The 15,549-nt window shown below is 37.3% G+C and overlaps 1 protein-coding gene across 2 annotated transcripts; it reads right to left on the minus strand.

Annotated features, from left to right (window-relative positions):
* Positions 1-4,202: 4,202 nt before the first annotated feature.
* On the minus strand, positions 4,203-10,809 carry lhx8a (LIM homeobox 8a). 2 transcript variants are annotated; one of them, XM_047368938.1, is made up of 8 exons: positions 10,672-10,809; positions 7,801-7,959; positions 7,498-7,619; positions 6,795-7,015; positions 6,500-6,603; positions 5,994-6,089; positions 5,062-5,242; positions 4,203-4,780 (listed from the first exon to the last, which is right to left on the minus strand). In XM_047368938.1, the coding sequence occupies exons 1-8, from the start codon at positions 10,696-10,698 to the stop codon at positions 4,704-4,706; spliced, it is 987 nt and encodes a 328-aa protein (XP_047224894.1). In that variant the 5' UTR covers positions 10,699-10,809; the 3' UTR covers positions 4,203-4,703. The 2 variants fall into 2 exon arrangements, with proteins under 2 accessions (XP_047224894.1, XP_047224892.1); XM_047368936.1 differs by lacking the exon at positions 10,672-10,809 and adding an exon at positions 9,648-10,007.
* Between the last annotated feature and the right edge of the window lie 4,740 nt (positions 10,810-15,549).

The following is a 15,549-nucleotide window of genomic DNA, read 5'->3' on the forward strand; positions in this document are numbered from 1 at the left end:
CAATCTGATAGAAGGTACTCTGCCTTGCAAAACAACCCCACTGACCTTTTTCACATTGTTTACAACCACAAACTCTTAATCATACATAATCATACATTTCAAATACAATACATAGACGTTTGTGAATGTACCATGACAAAATGTGAAAAGTAGAAGAGCACTTTTTGCAACATACTTTCCTACATTCTGTTTTTACTGGGCGAGAGTAGACTTTATTTGTAATTTGTGCTGGTTCAAAAATTTCATACAGCATAGCATTTAAATTGAAATGTGATATTTATTTTTAACATAAAACATAATGATTTGATTTTGATTTGTTCATGTTTGTTTATTTTGTCTTGTAATATAAAATCATATTTGTTCCATGTGCTTCTCAGTACCTTGGTTATAATCAGCTAAATAGGTTAATAGCAATATCCATCTGCAAATAAAAAAAGTTATGAGTATTGGGTGCCCATGTTTGGACATAAGATTTTATGAGAATCTGACAGTAGAGAACCAATCTTTTTGGTAAAATTTTTTTGGGTTAACTTTTTTGGTTATAAGTTTCATTTATATGACCATTTAATTTTCTTACCCCGTCTTTTACACACATCAGTTACCTAACAGATTCATACTAAAAAACTATTTTTGTTCTTACAATATGCCACATAATGAAATGAGTGTTAAATCCATCGCCTTATTACTATAAAACTTTGATAATTCTCTAATCCGCCTTTCATGTTTAACAGGGAAAGACTTTTTCAGTTTCTAGTTTTTCATATTGGAGTTATTCATTCAAACCACAGCAGTGAAAATATATGGATGCTGGCATGCAAAAATTATACACTGCTCAAAAAAATAAAGGGAACACTTAAACAACACAATATAACTCCAAGTAAATCAAACTTCTGTGAAATCAAACTGTCCACTTAGGAAGCAACACTAATTGACAATCAGTTTCACATGCTGTCGTGCAAATGGAATAGACAACAGGAGGAAATCTTTGGCGATTAGCAAGACACTCAATAAAGGAGTGGTTCTGCAGGTGGGGACCACAGACCACTTCTCAGTAACTATGCTTTCTGGCTGATGTTTTGGTCACTTTTGAATGTTGGTGGTGCTTTCACACTCGTGGTAGCATGAGACGGACTCTACAACCCACACAAGTGGCTCAGGTAGTGTAGCTCATCCAGGATGGCACATCAATGCGAGCTGTGGCAAGAAGGTTTGCTGTGTCTGTCAGCATAGTGTCCAGAGCCTGGAGGCGCTACCAGGATACAGGCCAGTACAGGTCCTTCTCAAAATATTAGCATATTGTGATAAAATTCATTATTTTCCATAATGTAATGATGAAAATTTAACATTCATATATTCTTAGATTCATTGCACACAGTGGACCAACACCAGCAGCTGACACGGCACCCCAGACCATCACTGACTGTGGGTACTTGACACTGGACTTCTGGCATTTTGGCATTTCCTTCTCCCCAGTCTTCCTCCAGACTCTGGCACCTTGATTTCCGAATGACATGCAGAATTTGCTTTCATCCGAAAAAAATACTTTGGACCAATGAGCAACAGTCCAGTGCTGCTTCTCTGTAGCCCAGGTCTGGTGCTTCTGCCGCTGTTTCTGGTTCAAAAGTGGCTTGACCTGGGGAATGCGGCACCTGTAGCCCATTTCCTGCACACGCCTGTGCACGGTGGCTCTGGATGTTTCTACTCCAGACTCAGTCCACTGCTTCCGCAGGTCCCCCAAGGTCTGGAATCGGCCCTTCTCCACAATCTTCCTCAGGGTCCTGTCACCTCTTCTCGTTGTGCAGCGTTTTCAGCCACTTTTTTTTCCTTCCCACAGACTTCCCACTGAGGTGCCTTGATACAGCACTCTGGGAACAGCCTATTCGTTCAGAAATTTCTTTCTGTGTCTTACCCTCTTGCTTGAGGGTGTCAATAGTGGCCTTCTGGACAGCAGTCAGGTCAGCAGTCTTACCCATGATTGGGGTTTTGAGTGATGAACCAGGCTGGGAGTTTTAAAGGCCTCAGGAATCTTTTGCAGGTGTTTAGAGTTAACTCGTTGATTCAGATGATTAGGTTCATAGCTCGTTTAGAGACCCTTTTAATGATATGCTAATTTTGTGAGATAGGAATTTTGGGTTTTCATGAGCTGTATGCCAAAATCATCCGTATTAAGACAATAAAAGACCTGAAATATTTCAGTTAGTGTGCAATGAATCTAAAATATATGAATGTTAAATTTTCATCATGACATTATGGAAAATAATGAACTTCACAATATGCTAATATTTTGAGAAGGACATGTACAGGAGACATGGAGGAGGCCGTAGGAGGGCAACAACCCACCAGCAGAACCGCTACCTCCACCTTTGTGCAAGGAGGAACAGGAGGAGCACTGCCAGAGCCCTGCAAAATGACCTCCAGCAGGCCACAAATGTGCATGTGTCTGCACAAACGGTTAGAAACCGACTCCATGAGGTTGGTATGAGGCCCGATGTCCACAAATGGTGGTTCTGCTCACAGCCCAACACGGTGCAGGACGCCTGGCATTTCCCAGAGAACACCAGGATTGGCAAATTGCTTCTGGCGCCCTGTGCTCTTCACAGATGAAAGCAGGTTCACACTGAGAACATGTGACAGACGTGACAGAGTCTGGAGACACTGTGGAGAGCGATCTGCTTCCTGCAACATCCTTCAGCATGACCAATTTGGCAGTTGGTCAGTAATGGTGTGGGGTGGCATCTCTTTCCATGTGCTCGCCAGAGGTAGCCTGACTGCCATTAGGTACCGAGATGAGATCCTCAGACCCCTTGAGAGACCATATGCTGGTGTGGTTGGCCCTGGGTTCCTCTAATGCAGGACAATGTTAGACCTCATGTGGCTGGAGTGTGTCAGCAGTTCCTGCAAGATGAAGACATTGAAGCTATGGACTGACTCACCCGTTCCCCAGACCTGAATCCGATTGAGCACATCTGGGACATCATGTCTCGCTCCATCCACCAACATCACGTTGCACCACAGACTGTCCAGGAGTTGGTGGATGCTTTAGTCCAGGTCTGGGAGGAGATCCCTCAGGAGACCATCCACTGTCTCATCAGGAGCATGCCCAGGCGTTGTAGGGAGGTCAAACAGGCATGTGGAGGTCATACACAATACTGAGCCTCATTTTGACTTGTTTTAAGTACATTACATCAAAGTTGGATCAGCCTCTAGTGTGTTTTTCCACTTTAATTTTGTGTGTGACTCCAAATCCAGGCCTCCATTGGTTAATAAATGTGATTTCCATTGATGATTTTTGTGTGATTTTGTTGTCAGCACATTTAACTTTGTACAGAACAAAGTATTCAATGAGAAGATTTCATTCATTCAGATCTAGGATGAGTTATTTGACTGTTCCCTTTTATTTTTTGAGCAGTGTATATCAAGTTATTTTTATCAGACAGTAACACTTGATGCTTGTTTTTATGATGTAATGTAAACTAAGAATATAACATTTACAAACGTTTGGTTTGCATTTCTGAAACCAAATTAATCTTTAGTAGTTTAGCATATACTTTATTTTATGAGTACTTAAGTTTAATAAACAGCTTTTTGTAGTGAAAATGTGCACAATTGGAAGAACAGAGCAATTTTATGGCAACTTACATGGAGGTCCTTTTTTTTTTTTTTACCATTTTTAGTTCACCAAGTAAACAAAAGACAGTGGTACTAATCAGTTTACCAAAAACATCTTTAAATTATAAAGTATGAGCATTAAATCAACGTCATCTTCTCTGCTTCAGAAATGCATGCAGACCCTTGCACGTCTAAATCAGACTTTTTTAAGTGTTCCTAGAAACTGAACTTGGATAGAGAAAATACTGTTTTGCTTGTTTCTATTTTATGCTACTAATACATAGTCTCAACAAAAAACTGTTGATCCTTAATTTGTGCTTTCATTTAGTACAAATATTAAATGATTTTTACTGCTACATTATTTGCAGCATTTATGAATAAATCAGTTTTGAAAAGAAAATACTTGACTTAATCCCAGTATCTCTGATAAAGGTGATTAAATGCCCTGTGCACAATGAAATGTCTGGTATACATGGCTCCTCATAAAAACATGGTAATGTTATATCTATGAATGCAGTCTACATTTGTTGTGTATAAACTGCTTATGATTTGCACAGATCTACAGTTTTGAGATGAAAAGACAAAGAGACATCTTTCTAGTCATGTACATTCTCTGGTGGTTTTAATTTGTAGTATGACCTGGTCCAGTAACTGCTGAAACAGTTTCAATAGGGAAAAGAAGAAAAAAAATGGCAACATTCTCTTTGCATGCTTAACAAAAAGCAAATACTATATAAACTAAAGTTATTTTATAATCATTAACAAAGTGCCTTATATCATTTAATCCAACAAATAAATTAAATACACCTAAATTCATTACATACATACAAATATTTCATCTTGAAAACATTAATATTTTAGTGACTTCTCATGTGAATCCATGTATAAATTAAATTAATCCATTGAGTTAACCAGTTAATTATTTTTTTCTGCCAACACCTCAAGTAATATGGGCAGTTCAGTGCTCTTATCTTACAGGGTAGTTACCCATTCATCCCTTACATGCCTGAAAATTCTTCTCTAAATAAATAATTATTTCCACTTGAGTATCTGTTCAGCTTTTTAGAATCATTTCTCAGGAGATGTGCTGGAATTCAGGCGTGGTTGATTGGGAGCTGCGTCAGTGAATTTGAAATGATCGGCTGAAGCAAAAGTTGGTCAGGAGTTTGGACTGGAAAAGTTAGAAAAAAGGGGAAAAATATTAAACAAAGACAGCAGACTTAATTAGGATCAAGTTAAGAATTACTAAACCACATTGTACATTTATTGCATTTGGTTTTTAAAAATTGCCAGATGTGAACTTAAACAACATTTTTTATTTCAGATAAATAGATATGCACTTCCTCAGGCATAAGGAGAACCATCTCACAACATTTGGTTAAAACCTTTTGATCTGCTGGATGATTCTAGCAGTAGGAGTTAAGTATAGTGATGAAGGTTTGCATAGCTTACCATCCATATAAGTCAGAGTAGTGAGAAGGGGCGTGTCAGGAGAAAGATACGTTGTATATTGTAGATCCTCCATCAAAGATGGAGTAAACTGACCAGGACCAAGTGATGTCATCAAGGTTGAAGAGGCTTGAATTGGGCTGATGTGTTTCTTTTGACGAGCTCGGCAGTTCTGAAACCAAACCTGAACATGAAGAGATTAAATTTATGTCAGGTCAAGACAGGTAGATGGTTATACCAACTATCTAAAAGGCTGATTGTTAGTATAATGATACTTCTTCTTTACAGACATACATACCTGAATCATGCACCTTTATATTACTATAGTAACAAACAAGGAGATGAACATTTTAAATGCATGCCAATACAGAAAAATGTGTGAGGTTGCAAAGCCATTTAACAGAATAGTGCCTGCTGTTCTTATTTTATTTTCCATTTCACTTCACATATACACACACTATAAGAAAATCCATTTAACAAAAGAGAATCATCCAGGCCACAACCTTCTCACAAACAATTTGCATACAGTCTGAAACACAGCAGAGAACCAATTGATCTCATGCGCACAAATAAACTTCTACAACAGCTTCTTTCCTGCCACAGTCAGGCTGATGGCAAAAGCAAAAATTAGAATAAACTTTAAAAAAATAAAATTAAAATAAAAACATACAAAACCTACCTCATTTCAAAGTGCATCATATTTTGAATCATGCAGTATTTATAAGATAGTAATTTTGGTACAAATTTATTTAACATTATATTATGAAACAGCATGAATCATTCTTCGTCGTTATCGTTTCCTAATATATTTTTTGCTTTATCCAAATAATAAGCACATAACTGACTATATACACAGACTGGGTATGTGTACAAAGGGCAGAATGCAGATCTTAACATATAATTTCTAATCATGTAAAAAAAAAAATTTTAAATACCTGAATTACTCTGCGGCTGAGACCAGTCCTCTCTGCCAGCTTCTGCAGAGTCTGGGCATCTGGGTTATTATCTTTAGCAAACTGGGTTTGCATCACCTACAGACATTGAGTGACAGAGAAAGTTTTACTATGCTAAAGGCTCATCAGAACCTATTGAACATAGTTTTAGTCAGTCTTTAAAATAATATGCAGTTACATCTAAGGAAAAGCTAAACACTTGGAGCCCATGTTTGTAATACCAAGAGAGGCCTGACCATACATTCCATAGTACAATGAAAGACAGGCTGACAGAATATAATGAAACACTGCAAATGTCTACATTTGGACAAATGTTGCAGACATTATTGAACCAACTCCCAGTAAATAATTTTAGCGAAATAAAGAATTTGCAATTAAGAATGTTTAAGTGACAGGAATATTGTTATTGGATGCATTGCATCAATTGCTAATTTTGCCCTGGTCATGAGAAAATGGCTCAGTGAACCACAACTACCAAGTTAAACTACCTGTAACTGGTCAGCGGTGAAGCTGGTCCTGGCCCTCTTAGCAGGTCGGGAAATAACACTTGGATCATCTTGGTTGGCTGGGTCATCGTCCAATTTTGGTTGCTCTTAGAAAATATAGCACAAAAGAAAAATTGCAGGTGATGTAATCACTCTAGCAATCCTAATTAACGCTTAGCATTTTAACAGGTTGATGAATGTATACTCGGAATATCTATGGCACCAAATGCTTTATTATAAAATATGTAAGAGTTTCTCCTAACTTGACAATCAAGCATAATCCCATCTGTATGCTCACCATTCTCCTTGGCACGTTTGAGATTCTCCATCATTATGTCATAGTGAGCTCGACAGAAGACCCTGTTCTCAAGCAATCCACATTCCTCTCCAGTAGAGAGCTGCCGTTTACAAGAGGAGCAGGAGAAGCATGCCAAGTGGAAGGTGCTTCCTCGTGCACGGCGCACCCAGTCAGTAGAATTGATGTTTCGGCCACAACGTGCACAGCGAGTGCCATACCTCCTGAAAAAACAGGAAAATATGAAAAAAAAAATTACTTCTTTTAAAATTCCTTTTCCATGTAAAAGCTGTATGACTTTCACGCTTTCCTTTTAGACTGAGATTTACTAATCCAGATTTTAGGAATTAATCTAAAAAATATAAACATTTTAGATCATTTTGTATGGTTAAAAAAAAAAAAAAAAGATGGCAGCACTGCTCACTATGATTACTGATATGCATGTGTAACAGATTAATGTGAAATGGGCAGATACATTTGATAAAACATGTTTTTAACTTCAGAAAAAATAGAATAAACAACTATTAGACCCTGACATTTCAGTCACTTTAGTTTTCAATATAAATTATTATTTATGAGAACACTACTCTTGTCCCCTGATTATTTGAATGCAAAGAGATTTGTGTGATTTTCAAGACAAATTTAGACCTCTCTTCCTCTTGATATTCGAGCAATATTGTTAAATAAAGTTCTGAGACCAGCATACCTGAAGTAGTCAAGTTTGCAGAAAACCTGTTTATCTTTCACAAAACAGCTCACATGTCGCCCCAGTGATGTTTTACATACACTGCATGCTAGACAGCGCACATGCCAGCACCAGTTGTTCACCTGAACAGGGTGAAAATAGATGAAATATTAATTCAACAGCAGCCACACTCTACATATAAAAAGAACAGAAATTACATTTGAACACTATAACAATAATTTAAAAACGGATTTTTGTAAGTCTGCCTTGATTATAGCATGTTGTCATTATCAACAAGGGTGACAGTGAAGCAATGATTCGGACCTTGAGAAGGTATCTGTCCACAATTTCCTGGCCACAGGAGGTGCACAGGATCTTCCCCTGCTGGGAGCTAACTGGAGGGACAGAGGACAAGGAGGAAGAGGAGAGAGAGGAAGGAGAGTAGGAGTCTTCTTCAAAAATATCATCGCCCCCAGATGAACCCTGTTGGTGACAAGTAACCATAAACAGTGAACCTTGAATGCACAATTATAGTTCAGAGGAGTAACTTGTTAGTGGGTTTGTAGCCACCAAAAAAACAAACAGCAGGTTATAAAATGTGAATCTTAGAGATGTAGTAAAGTTTTCTTTATATGTTTAGTGATTGGTCTGATTTTTTACCCTAATGAATGTATTGTATTGTTTTTTTCATACTCCAGACGAAATTTAAATATAGCTTAAGAAAGATTGCTCTGATGAAATCAAGAAAATTTTGATCTCAGGAATTGGAACCATCATAAACAGAAGTTAGAATACAGATTTACTGATAATCAAACCATGCTGCGAAAATGTGTTTGCCAAGATAAACAAAAGCAATCTTCCCCAGACTGACTACACACACAAGCATAACCAGGAAGAAGAAATTGTTCGTATCAAAATATTTATCCATCTGACCTTAAAGGTTTCAAATGTCTATTAAGAAGATGATTCAGAATTGAGAAATTTTAAAATACATGCTATAATCCTGTTTATGAATGACCGCATATATTGTATATTTTCATTTGATTAATAAGATACAAGTTGAAATATATGGGATTTTGTGTTTTTAAGTCAATATACAACCAAGTTGTTGGAACCTAATTAATATATTATTGGAATTACCATGCACAATTATATTTAGAAAAAAAGAATGTTGGAATTTAACCGATTTTGTTAGATCAGTACATTTCAAAAATTGTTGGAGCTAATTTATTCAAGTGTCTTCTAGCTGTTAGATTTTCACGATCTCCACCGAAAAAAATATTGAATATATTCTAAACAAATACATATTATATAATTATTAACAATATTAAAAATAGTAACGATGATAAAGATAGCCTACCCTGTTGACATTTTTTGTTTATAACTTTGTTGATTAAAGGACTGTCCAACTAACCAGGTTTCTGCAGTGAATTGACGCTAATCAAGAGCAATATTCTAAAAAAGCAAAAAGACAGCAGGCTCTATACTATATTTACTTCAAAACATTGTGAATGTTTTTCTTTTTTGTTTTTTTAATGAATAAGACTAATGACGTTCCCGAAAAATGTATTAAATGTAAAGGTGTGCATGGCATACTGAACGCTCCGTTTTTTAATCAGGACTGTTTCAAACAATTTATCCTTTAAGTGTCGTCGGATTAAATTTTGTATATTGCGAGTTTTGTTTTTGTTTTGTTTTTTTGCTTTTAATCATCAGCCTAACATTTGCGTTGCTTCTTGGATTATTCTAAACATTTTAGGCACAGTATATTCCCAATATATTGTGCTTTAGCAAGCCTCTGTGTGAGCGAGTGATACTGACCTAATTATGAGCAGGGCATGTCTGTGGATACATTTACATATGTTTTCACTTTTGAAACGCTTTTTAACAGTTTTACAGTAAAATCTAGAGACTGAAATACAATTAAAATAAAACAAAGATCGGAAGAGTTAAAAACCAAAATTACTTTCAGCCTGTGTACTAAGCACACTATGTTTGACTATATTTTATGTATTAAAATAAAAGAAACCTAGCTTGAATTTTTGTAACTGTGTTAATGTTCAGGATCACTTGTGCAAGCTACGGTTCGTCCTTATTTTCTCTACTCTCGAACTCTCGCTCTGAATATATAGTGGAGAAAAAGTTGTTAATTTGATATTGAAAACACCTACTGTGTCGTAAAAATCGTGCTCCTGTTGCAGCTGAGAGAAAATTGCCTCCGCTGTGAGCGTCTCTCCCTCCGACATGGTGTCTGCCACAACTCCGCAGCGACGCGCCAACCTAAATGATGATGTTTCAGGAGGTCCTCCTAATATTTCCTTTACGACCTGGTCGCTTACATTAAAAACGACCAACAATGAAAAACGAAAATTTTATTGCTGTCGTTTAGAAATGATAAAGGTCATTGTGTTACTTGAAACGTTGGCCCAATAAACAGTATTGGCATATTTACTTTCCTATAGTGTATTCTTAAAATCTCTCTTTAAAAGAAATTTGCGTTTTTTGAACCACTGCTTCGCGCGCAGCTGAGTCTCATCATCACTGATTGTGCTCGAGCACGTGCATGATATGAACGAGCCATTAGGCAGGAGTGTTAATCACCTGGTGAGATTTCACCTTAAAGATGTTCCGTCATCTTTGACCTTTCTTGAGTTCACTAACCAGAGTTTTTGTACAGATCTGCTCGTTTGTCTTTGTCCTTCTTTAGCAAATATAAATATCACCCTTTACACGAATGCAAACAAAGTCACACGCTTGTAACTTAGTGAAAACACATAAGAACGTCTGTTTATACTGAAAGAACACAACAGCAAAAAAAATAGCATTTACTGTAACCTTGTTCATTATTTTTCATAACGTTAAGGGCCTACTTTTTCTATCAATAAATACATTTTAACTATTAAATACACGTCCGTATGTAATTTCTTCGTTTTTGTCCTCAGGCTTTACTTATTGCGTCAGCTATCCGCTGTCTTAGATTATAAGAGCAGACGTATGTCCATTAAATGTTTGCAGGGCATATAAAAAAAAAAAATAGTAATAGTAGTAATACTAATAATAACACATTCGTTAACTGTTCTCGTGTAATAGCTATGGCTTTAGAAAAATGAATAAAAATTTACAATTTGCATATTGACAGTAAACACACTTGCACATAAAAAAAAGACTTACTCTATATTTTTTCCATATACTTACCAGGCTGGTACAGACAGAGTTAAACATTTTGAAGGAGCATCCCGGTGCGGCCAGATGTCACACAGCAGCAGATGGAGGCTGGTCCTCTCCCGCTATTTTGTACCCGACCGTGGCTGAGGAATACCTGTCCAATGTGCTGTTTGTTAAAGTTAGTCCGCCAGACTCCTGCTTCTCAAAGTGACTTCTACCTACCGTTAACTGTAAGAGCTGAGCTATGTGTTGTCTTGGCATTCAAAGGGCCCATTGCACCTCCCACCGTGGGGGCCTGGGCCCGCCCTGAAACATCAGTTTCGCATTTATAGTTTCCCATCATAAGGCATAATTGGTGCTCAATGGCCATATAGAGCGAAATACTTCCTATTACCTCGAGTTTTTTTTTTCTTCTTTTTTCTATTGCTCAATTGCTACATTGCATTGCAGCGAAAACTCCGAGATAGGCCATTTTATAACAACAATGCCTAGCTGGCTCAAGATTGTATGGAGTACAGAGCAGAATTTGATTTAGGGTCCCCTTCTAATTAATGTATGACCCGCCAGTTGGCTTTATTGTGGCAAGGACTTCACATTAACCTGATGTTTTGAGGGCCTCAAAATGTATTTATTTCTTTATTAACCATTTATCTATTTATTTTATATGAATGTTTTTGCATGGACAGCATTGTATATGTCTTCAAAGTAATGTGAGTCAATAATATTTGCCTTTGGTTTATTTCAGTGAGGGGTTAAAACACAACATAAGCTGCATTTCCATTGGCCATCAAATTACGCAAATTGTAATTACGAAAATAATTTGCTTAATGGAAACATGGCAATTTCCAAAAAAACTCCTGTTTTTCAATAAAAAGCTTTTGTGCTGGGATGAGTTGTTTTTTTGGCCATGTCAAAATTGGCGTATTTAGCAAAAACTGCAATGGAAACATTATTTTCGCATCACACGAGTCACGTGATCAACAACCATATGTTACTACTGGCAAAAGAGACGAAGAATATGACAGGAAGTAGTAGGAGGAGGATGTTATTGTGTGAACAAACTTATACACGTGTGATTTTAATTGCATTGCTTATTTAATGGAAACACCGCAATTGCGAAATTGTGTTTTGTTGACATTATCAGAATATCGACAAATTTTGGTGGACATTTATAATGGAAACGAGGCGAGTGTTACCATACCTCATTAGTTACTTCCCATTATTTATTAAACAGCAGAAAATAGGTTGTGGGTGTAAGTTTATTTCTTTGATTTATTCATTTGGTCTGGCAGTCAACTTTGTGACAACATCAGTCGATATAGTTCTGACTTTAATGCAGTGTAAATATGTTTCTGTATTTCAGCCGCTTGTATCTGGGAGGGGCTCGGAATAGAGCCGTTGCCTCTCCACATCGAGAGGAACCAGTTGCGGTGGCTTGGGCATCTATACCAGATGCCTCCTGGATGCCTTCCTCGGGAGGTGTTCCATGCACGTCCCACTGGGAGGAGGCCCATGGGACAGCCCAGGACACGATGGAGGGACTATGTCTCTTGGCTGGCCTGGGAACGCCTTGGGCTCCCCCTGGAGGAGCTGGAGGAGGTGTCTTGGGAGAAGGACGTCTGGGTGTCTCTACTAAGTCTGCTGCCCCTGCGACCCGGTCCCGGATGAAGTGTAAGATGACGAGACGAGATTTTGTTGCATTTCTTTGTTCGCAAAGCTTTTAAGAACTCTGCATTTTTGTTGACAGAAGCTAATGCAGACACTCAAAATTAACCTTACCGTAATAAAAATGTGAACTTCATCATCGTCCCAAAAGGGCATTTTGGTGCCTGTTATTCAGCTCTGAAATAAGCAAACTCTTAAAAAGTCAGCAAGCGTTAAATACAAATTATGTTAATAGCTACTTCATTTTTTTCTCCTTTTAAAGAGTTACACTCCACACCCTGAAACACTGAAAAAAATTTGAAAGATCTTTTCCTGTGAAAGATTTAACTGATTGTGCACAGTTTGACTTTTATCAGCATGTTTAATCTTTTCCTCTACTGCCATGAGGGACCTTGTGAAATGGCACAGGTCTCATTTTGGCGGCTCAGTTCTATTTATTTAGACATCCACACCATCTGACTCTCATCAGAAAATAACATAAACATTTGAACTTTGCTATTGTGTTACTTAAACAGCAGTTAAATCAAACATATCCTTTAAAATAAAAGTATTCATAAAATTGGCAAGATTGTTAGTTTTCAAACTAATTAGGTTATAGCTTCAAACAAAAAAGAAACAAACTTTACATGAAACAAGAAGTTGAAAGTTAATACATTTTGTTTAGAGACCACCAGTGCTACATTTCTCACAGTTTGAAAACTGTGGTTCATTGCATAATTTTTATGATCTGTTGAACTCCTTTTCCAACTATAAAGCTGTAAAAATTAAATGACAGCATTTAACGTATTTCCTCTTTCTTTGATGAATACTTTGTCAGAATTGAAGTGAGGATGAATGCCAACCAAAGAAAGGGGTCAAAAGGGCATGGATAAAACAATCTCTAAGATACCTTAGTAAATGGAGAGGCAAGAAGCAATGTTGAGAATCTAGTTAGGTCTTATAGTTGCTTTTATGAAACCCAATACCTCAGTCCCCTCTAAAACTGGCCCTTCAAGGTGAAATTTAGGAGCTTGGCTGAGCACAGGATGTGTTTGACTTCCAACAGAAAGCATAAAACAGTAGTTAAAAGCAGTCTAATTCATAGTCATTTACAGAAAATGAAGGAACAGAGATAACATACATTAAATCCACAAAACTATCAAAAAACAAAGTACACATTAAAAACACATGAAAAAAAGTTATTAAATTGAAAAATGTAGGTATATACATGGCTAAACATGATAGAAATCAAATAATGAAGCAGTGTTTGGCCTGTATTGGTAAGCCTCAGTAAACTGAAATGTTTTCAGTCCCAATTTAAGTTTGTGCACATGTCAGGTGTACAGGTAGCTCATTACAGTGCTGAGCACAGAATTAGAATGCTAACCTCCACCACCTGTTGAGATGTTTTTAAGCGCAAGGCCATTCAGTGCCTTATGGGCCAATAAGAGGTTCCTGGCTGTACCGAGATGCTTGAGTTCTATCTTTTCACAAACAGACGGCCAGTGCAGTAATATACAAACTGGTTTAATGAGATACGTTTTTTTGGTGTTGGTCAGCATTTTAAATAACTTGTAGATGCTTGAAAGATTTTGATATTAGTCAAGACACCATTATAATATCTAACCTATTACAAATCAAACAATGCACCGTTTTTTCGGTATCCTGTGTTGAAAGAAAACCTTTTATTCTGGTAATGTTCTAAGGTGATAGTAGGCTGATTTAGTGACAGAAATCTTTTGGTTGGAACCACAATCACTTCCGTGGCTACAAGTGTGTAAAGTTTGGTCTGGAGAAATTAGATTGGTCAGCACAGTTTTTATTGCTAAAATTATTTCTCTGTCTCTTTTTACATTTACATTAACTTTGATGACATTCTATTCTTTATCTATAAGGTCAAATTTGTTGATGGACCCACTATTGCTAGTAATAGCAACTTTGACTGTTCTGTTAACATCTTTCACAAGGTTTAGGAGTGTGTTCATAGTTAGATGGTAAAACCAAAACTGCAGCCTCTGCTCTAGTTAATCCCATAGGTATTCAAGAAGGTTGAGGTCAGGACTCTACAAGCCAGTCAAGTTTCTCCAAACCAAACTTTATACACATGCAGCCATGGAAGTGATTGTAATAACAGGATTCCTTGATTTGGTGGTATGACTCAATACTTTTGGAAAATTGGTGTAAACGGACTATTGGTCAAGTGGTGGCACAGAAATGTTTATACACAAAACTTTTTCATATTTTTGTTAACAAGTTTACAAAATTTTCATTTTAATTTCTCTACATGCAATGAGATGTCTAGTATTAGGAGAAACATCAGACATCCACCTTATGGGGTGCTGCATGCAGGAGAGATGTTCACTTGTGGAGGAAAATACAGTCTTCAAGCAAATGGTGGTAGTCATCACCTGTAATACATAATGAACTGGTAATCTCTGATACATATGGAAAACGTGTTCCTACATAGGAGATGGTAGGGTTCATTCTATCTAGTTCTAATTAACCCAACATGTCTTAAAGATAGACTTGGCTCCCCTTGTTCATGAATGCTTCTTTGATTGCTACAGTAGTTAAATAGAGTGCTTTCCCAGTAGTTACAATAAAGTTGACACTAATATCTACTTGACAAAACTTGGTTGATATTTATCTCATGCACATGCATATAATTGCACATATTGTGTACTCATTTCAAAAAATGAAACTCACATATATATATATATATATATATATATATATATATATATATATATATATATATATATATATATGAACAGGGCAGGCAGAGGGGGTCTAGAAAGAAGATAAAGAAACAAAACAAAAACCCGAGTTCAGGAGGGCAACCGGGAGGTTGTCCCGAGGAGGCACAGAGTTCAGGAGGCTGGCGATCGGTGGCTGGCAGTGGAGATGAAGCCTTGGAGGTTCCTCCTGCAGGCTGTTGGAAGAGAAGCTGCTGGTGATGCTGGGGAACATGTGAATGCGGCAATCAGAACCCCGGAACAGGAGTGGAGTTCTTGTGGAGAATACAATACAATGTTACTATGTCAGTGAATTTATGGCAATCCTTATTCAGAAAAAGCATCGGTTGGGTCCAGATGGATGTTTTTTCTGTCATGTTAGTTGGTTGAGGGAAGGAGCCAAGTGCAGGTATCAGATACCAGACGCCCACAAGAGTCCAGAGAAAAACCAAAAACAACCAGAACAGGGAGGGCGGAGGGGGTCTTGGCAGGAGGGCCAGAAAGAAAAACCAAAACACAAAGTTCAGGC

This window comes from Girardinichthys multiradiatus, chromosome 6, assembly GCF_021462225.1.
Source record: "Girardinichthys multiradiatus isolate DD_20200921_A chromosome 6, DD_fGirMul_XY1, whole genome shotgun sequence".
Classification (NCBI taxonomy): domain Eukaryota; kingdom Metazoa; phylum Chordata; class Actinopteri; order Cyprinodontiformes; family Goodeidae; genus Girardinichthys; species Girardinichthys multiradiatus.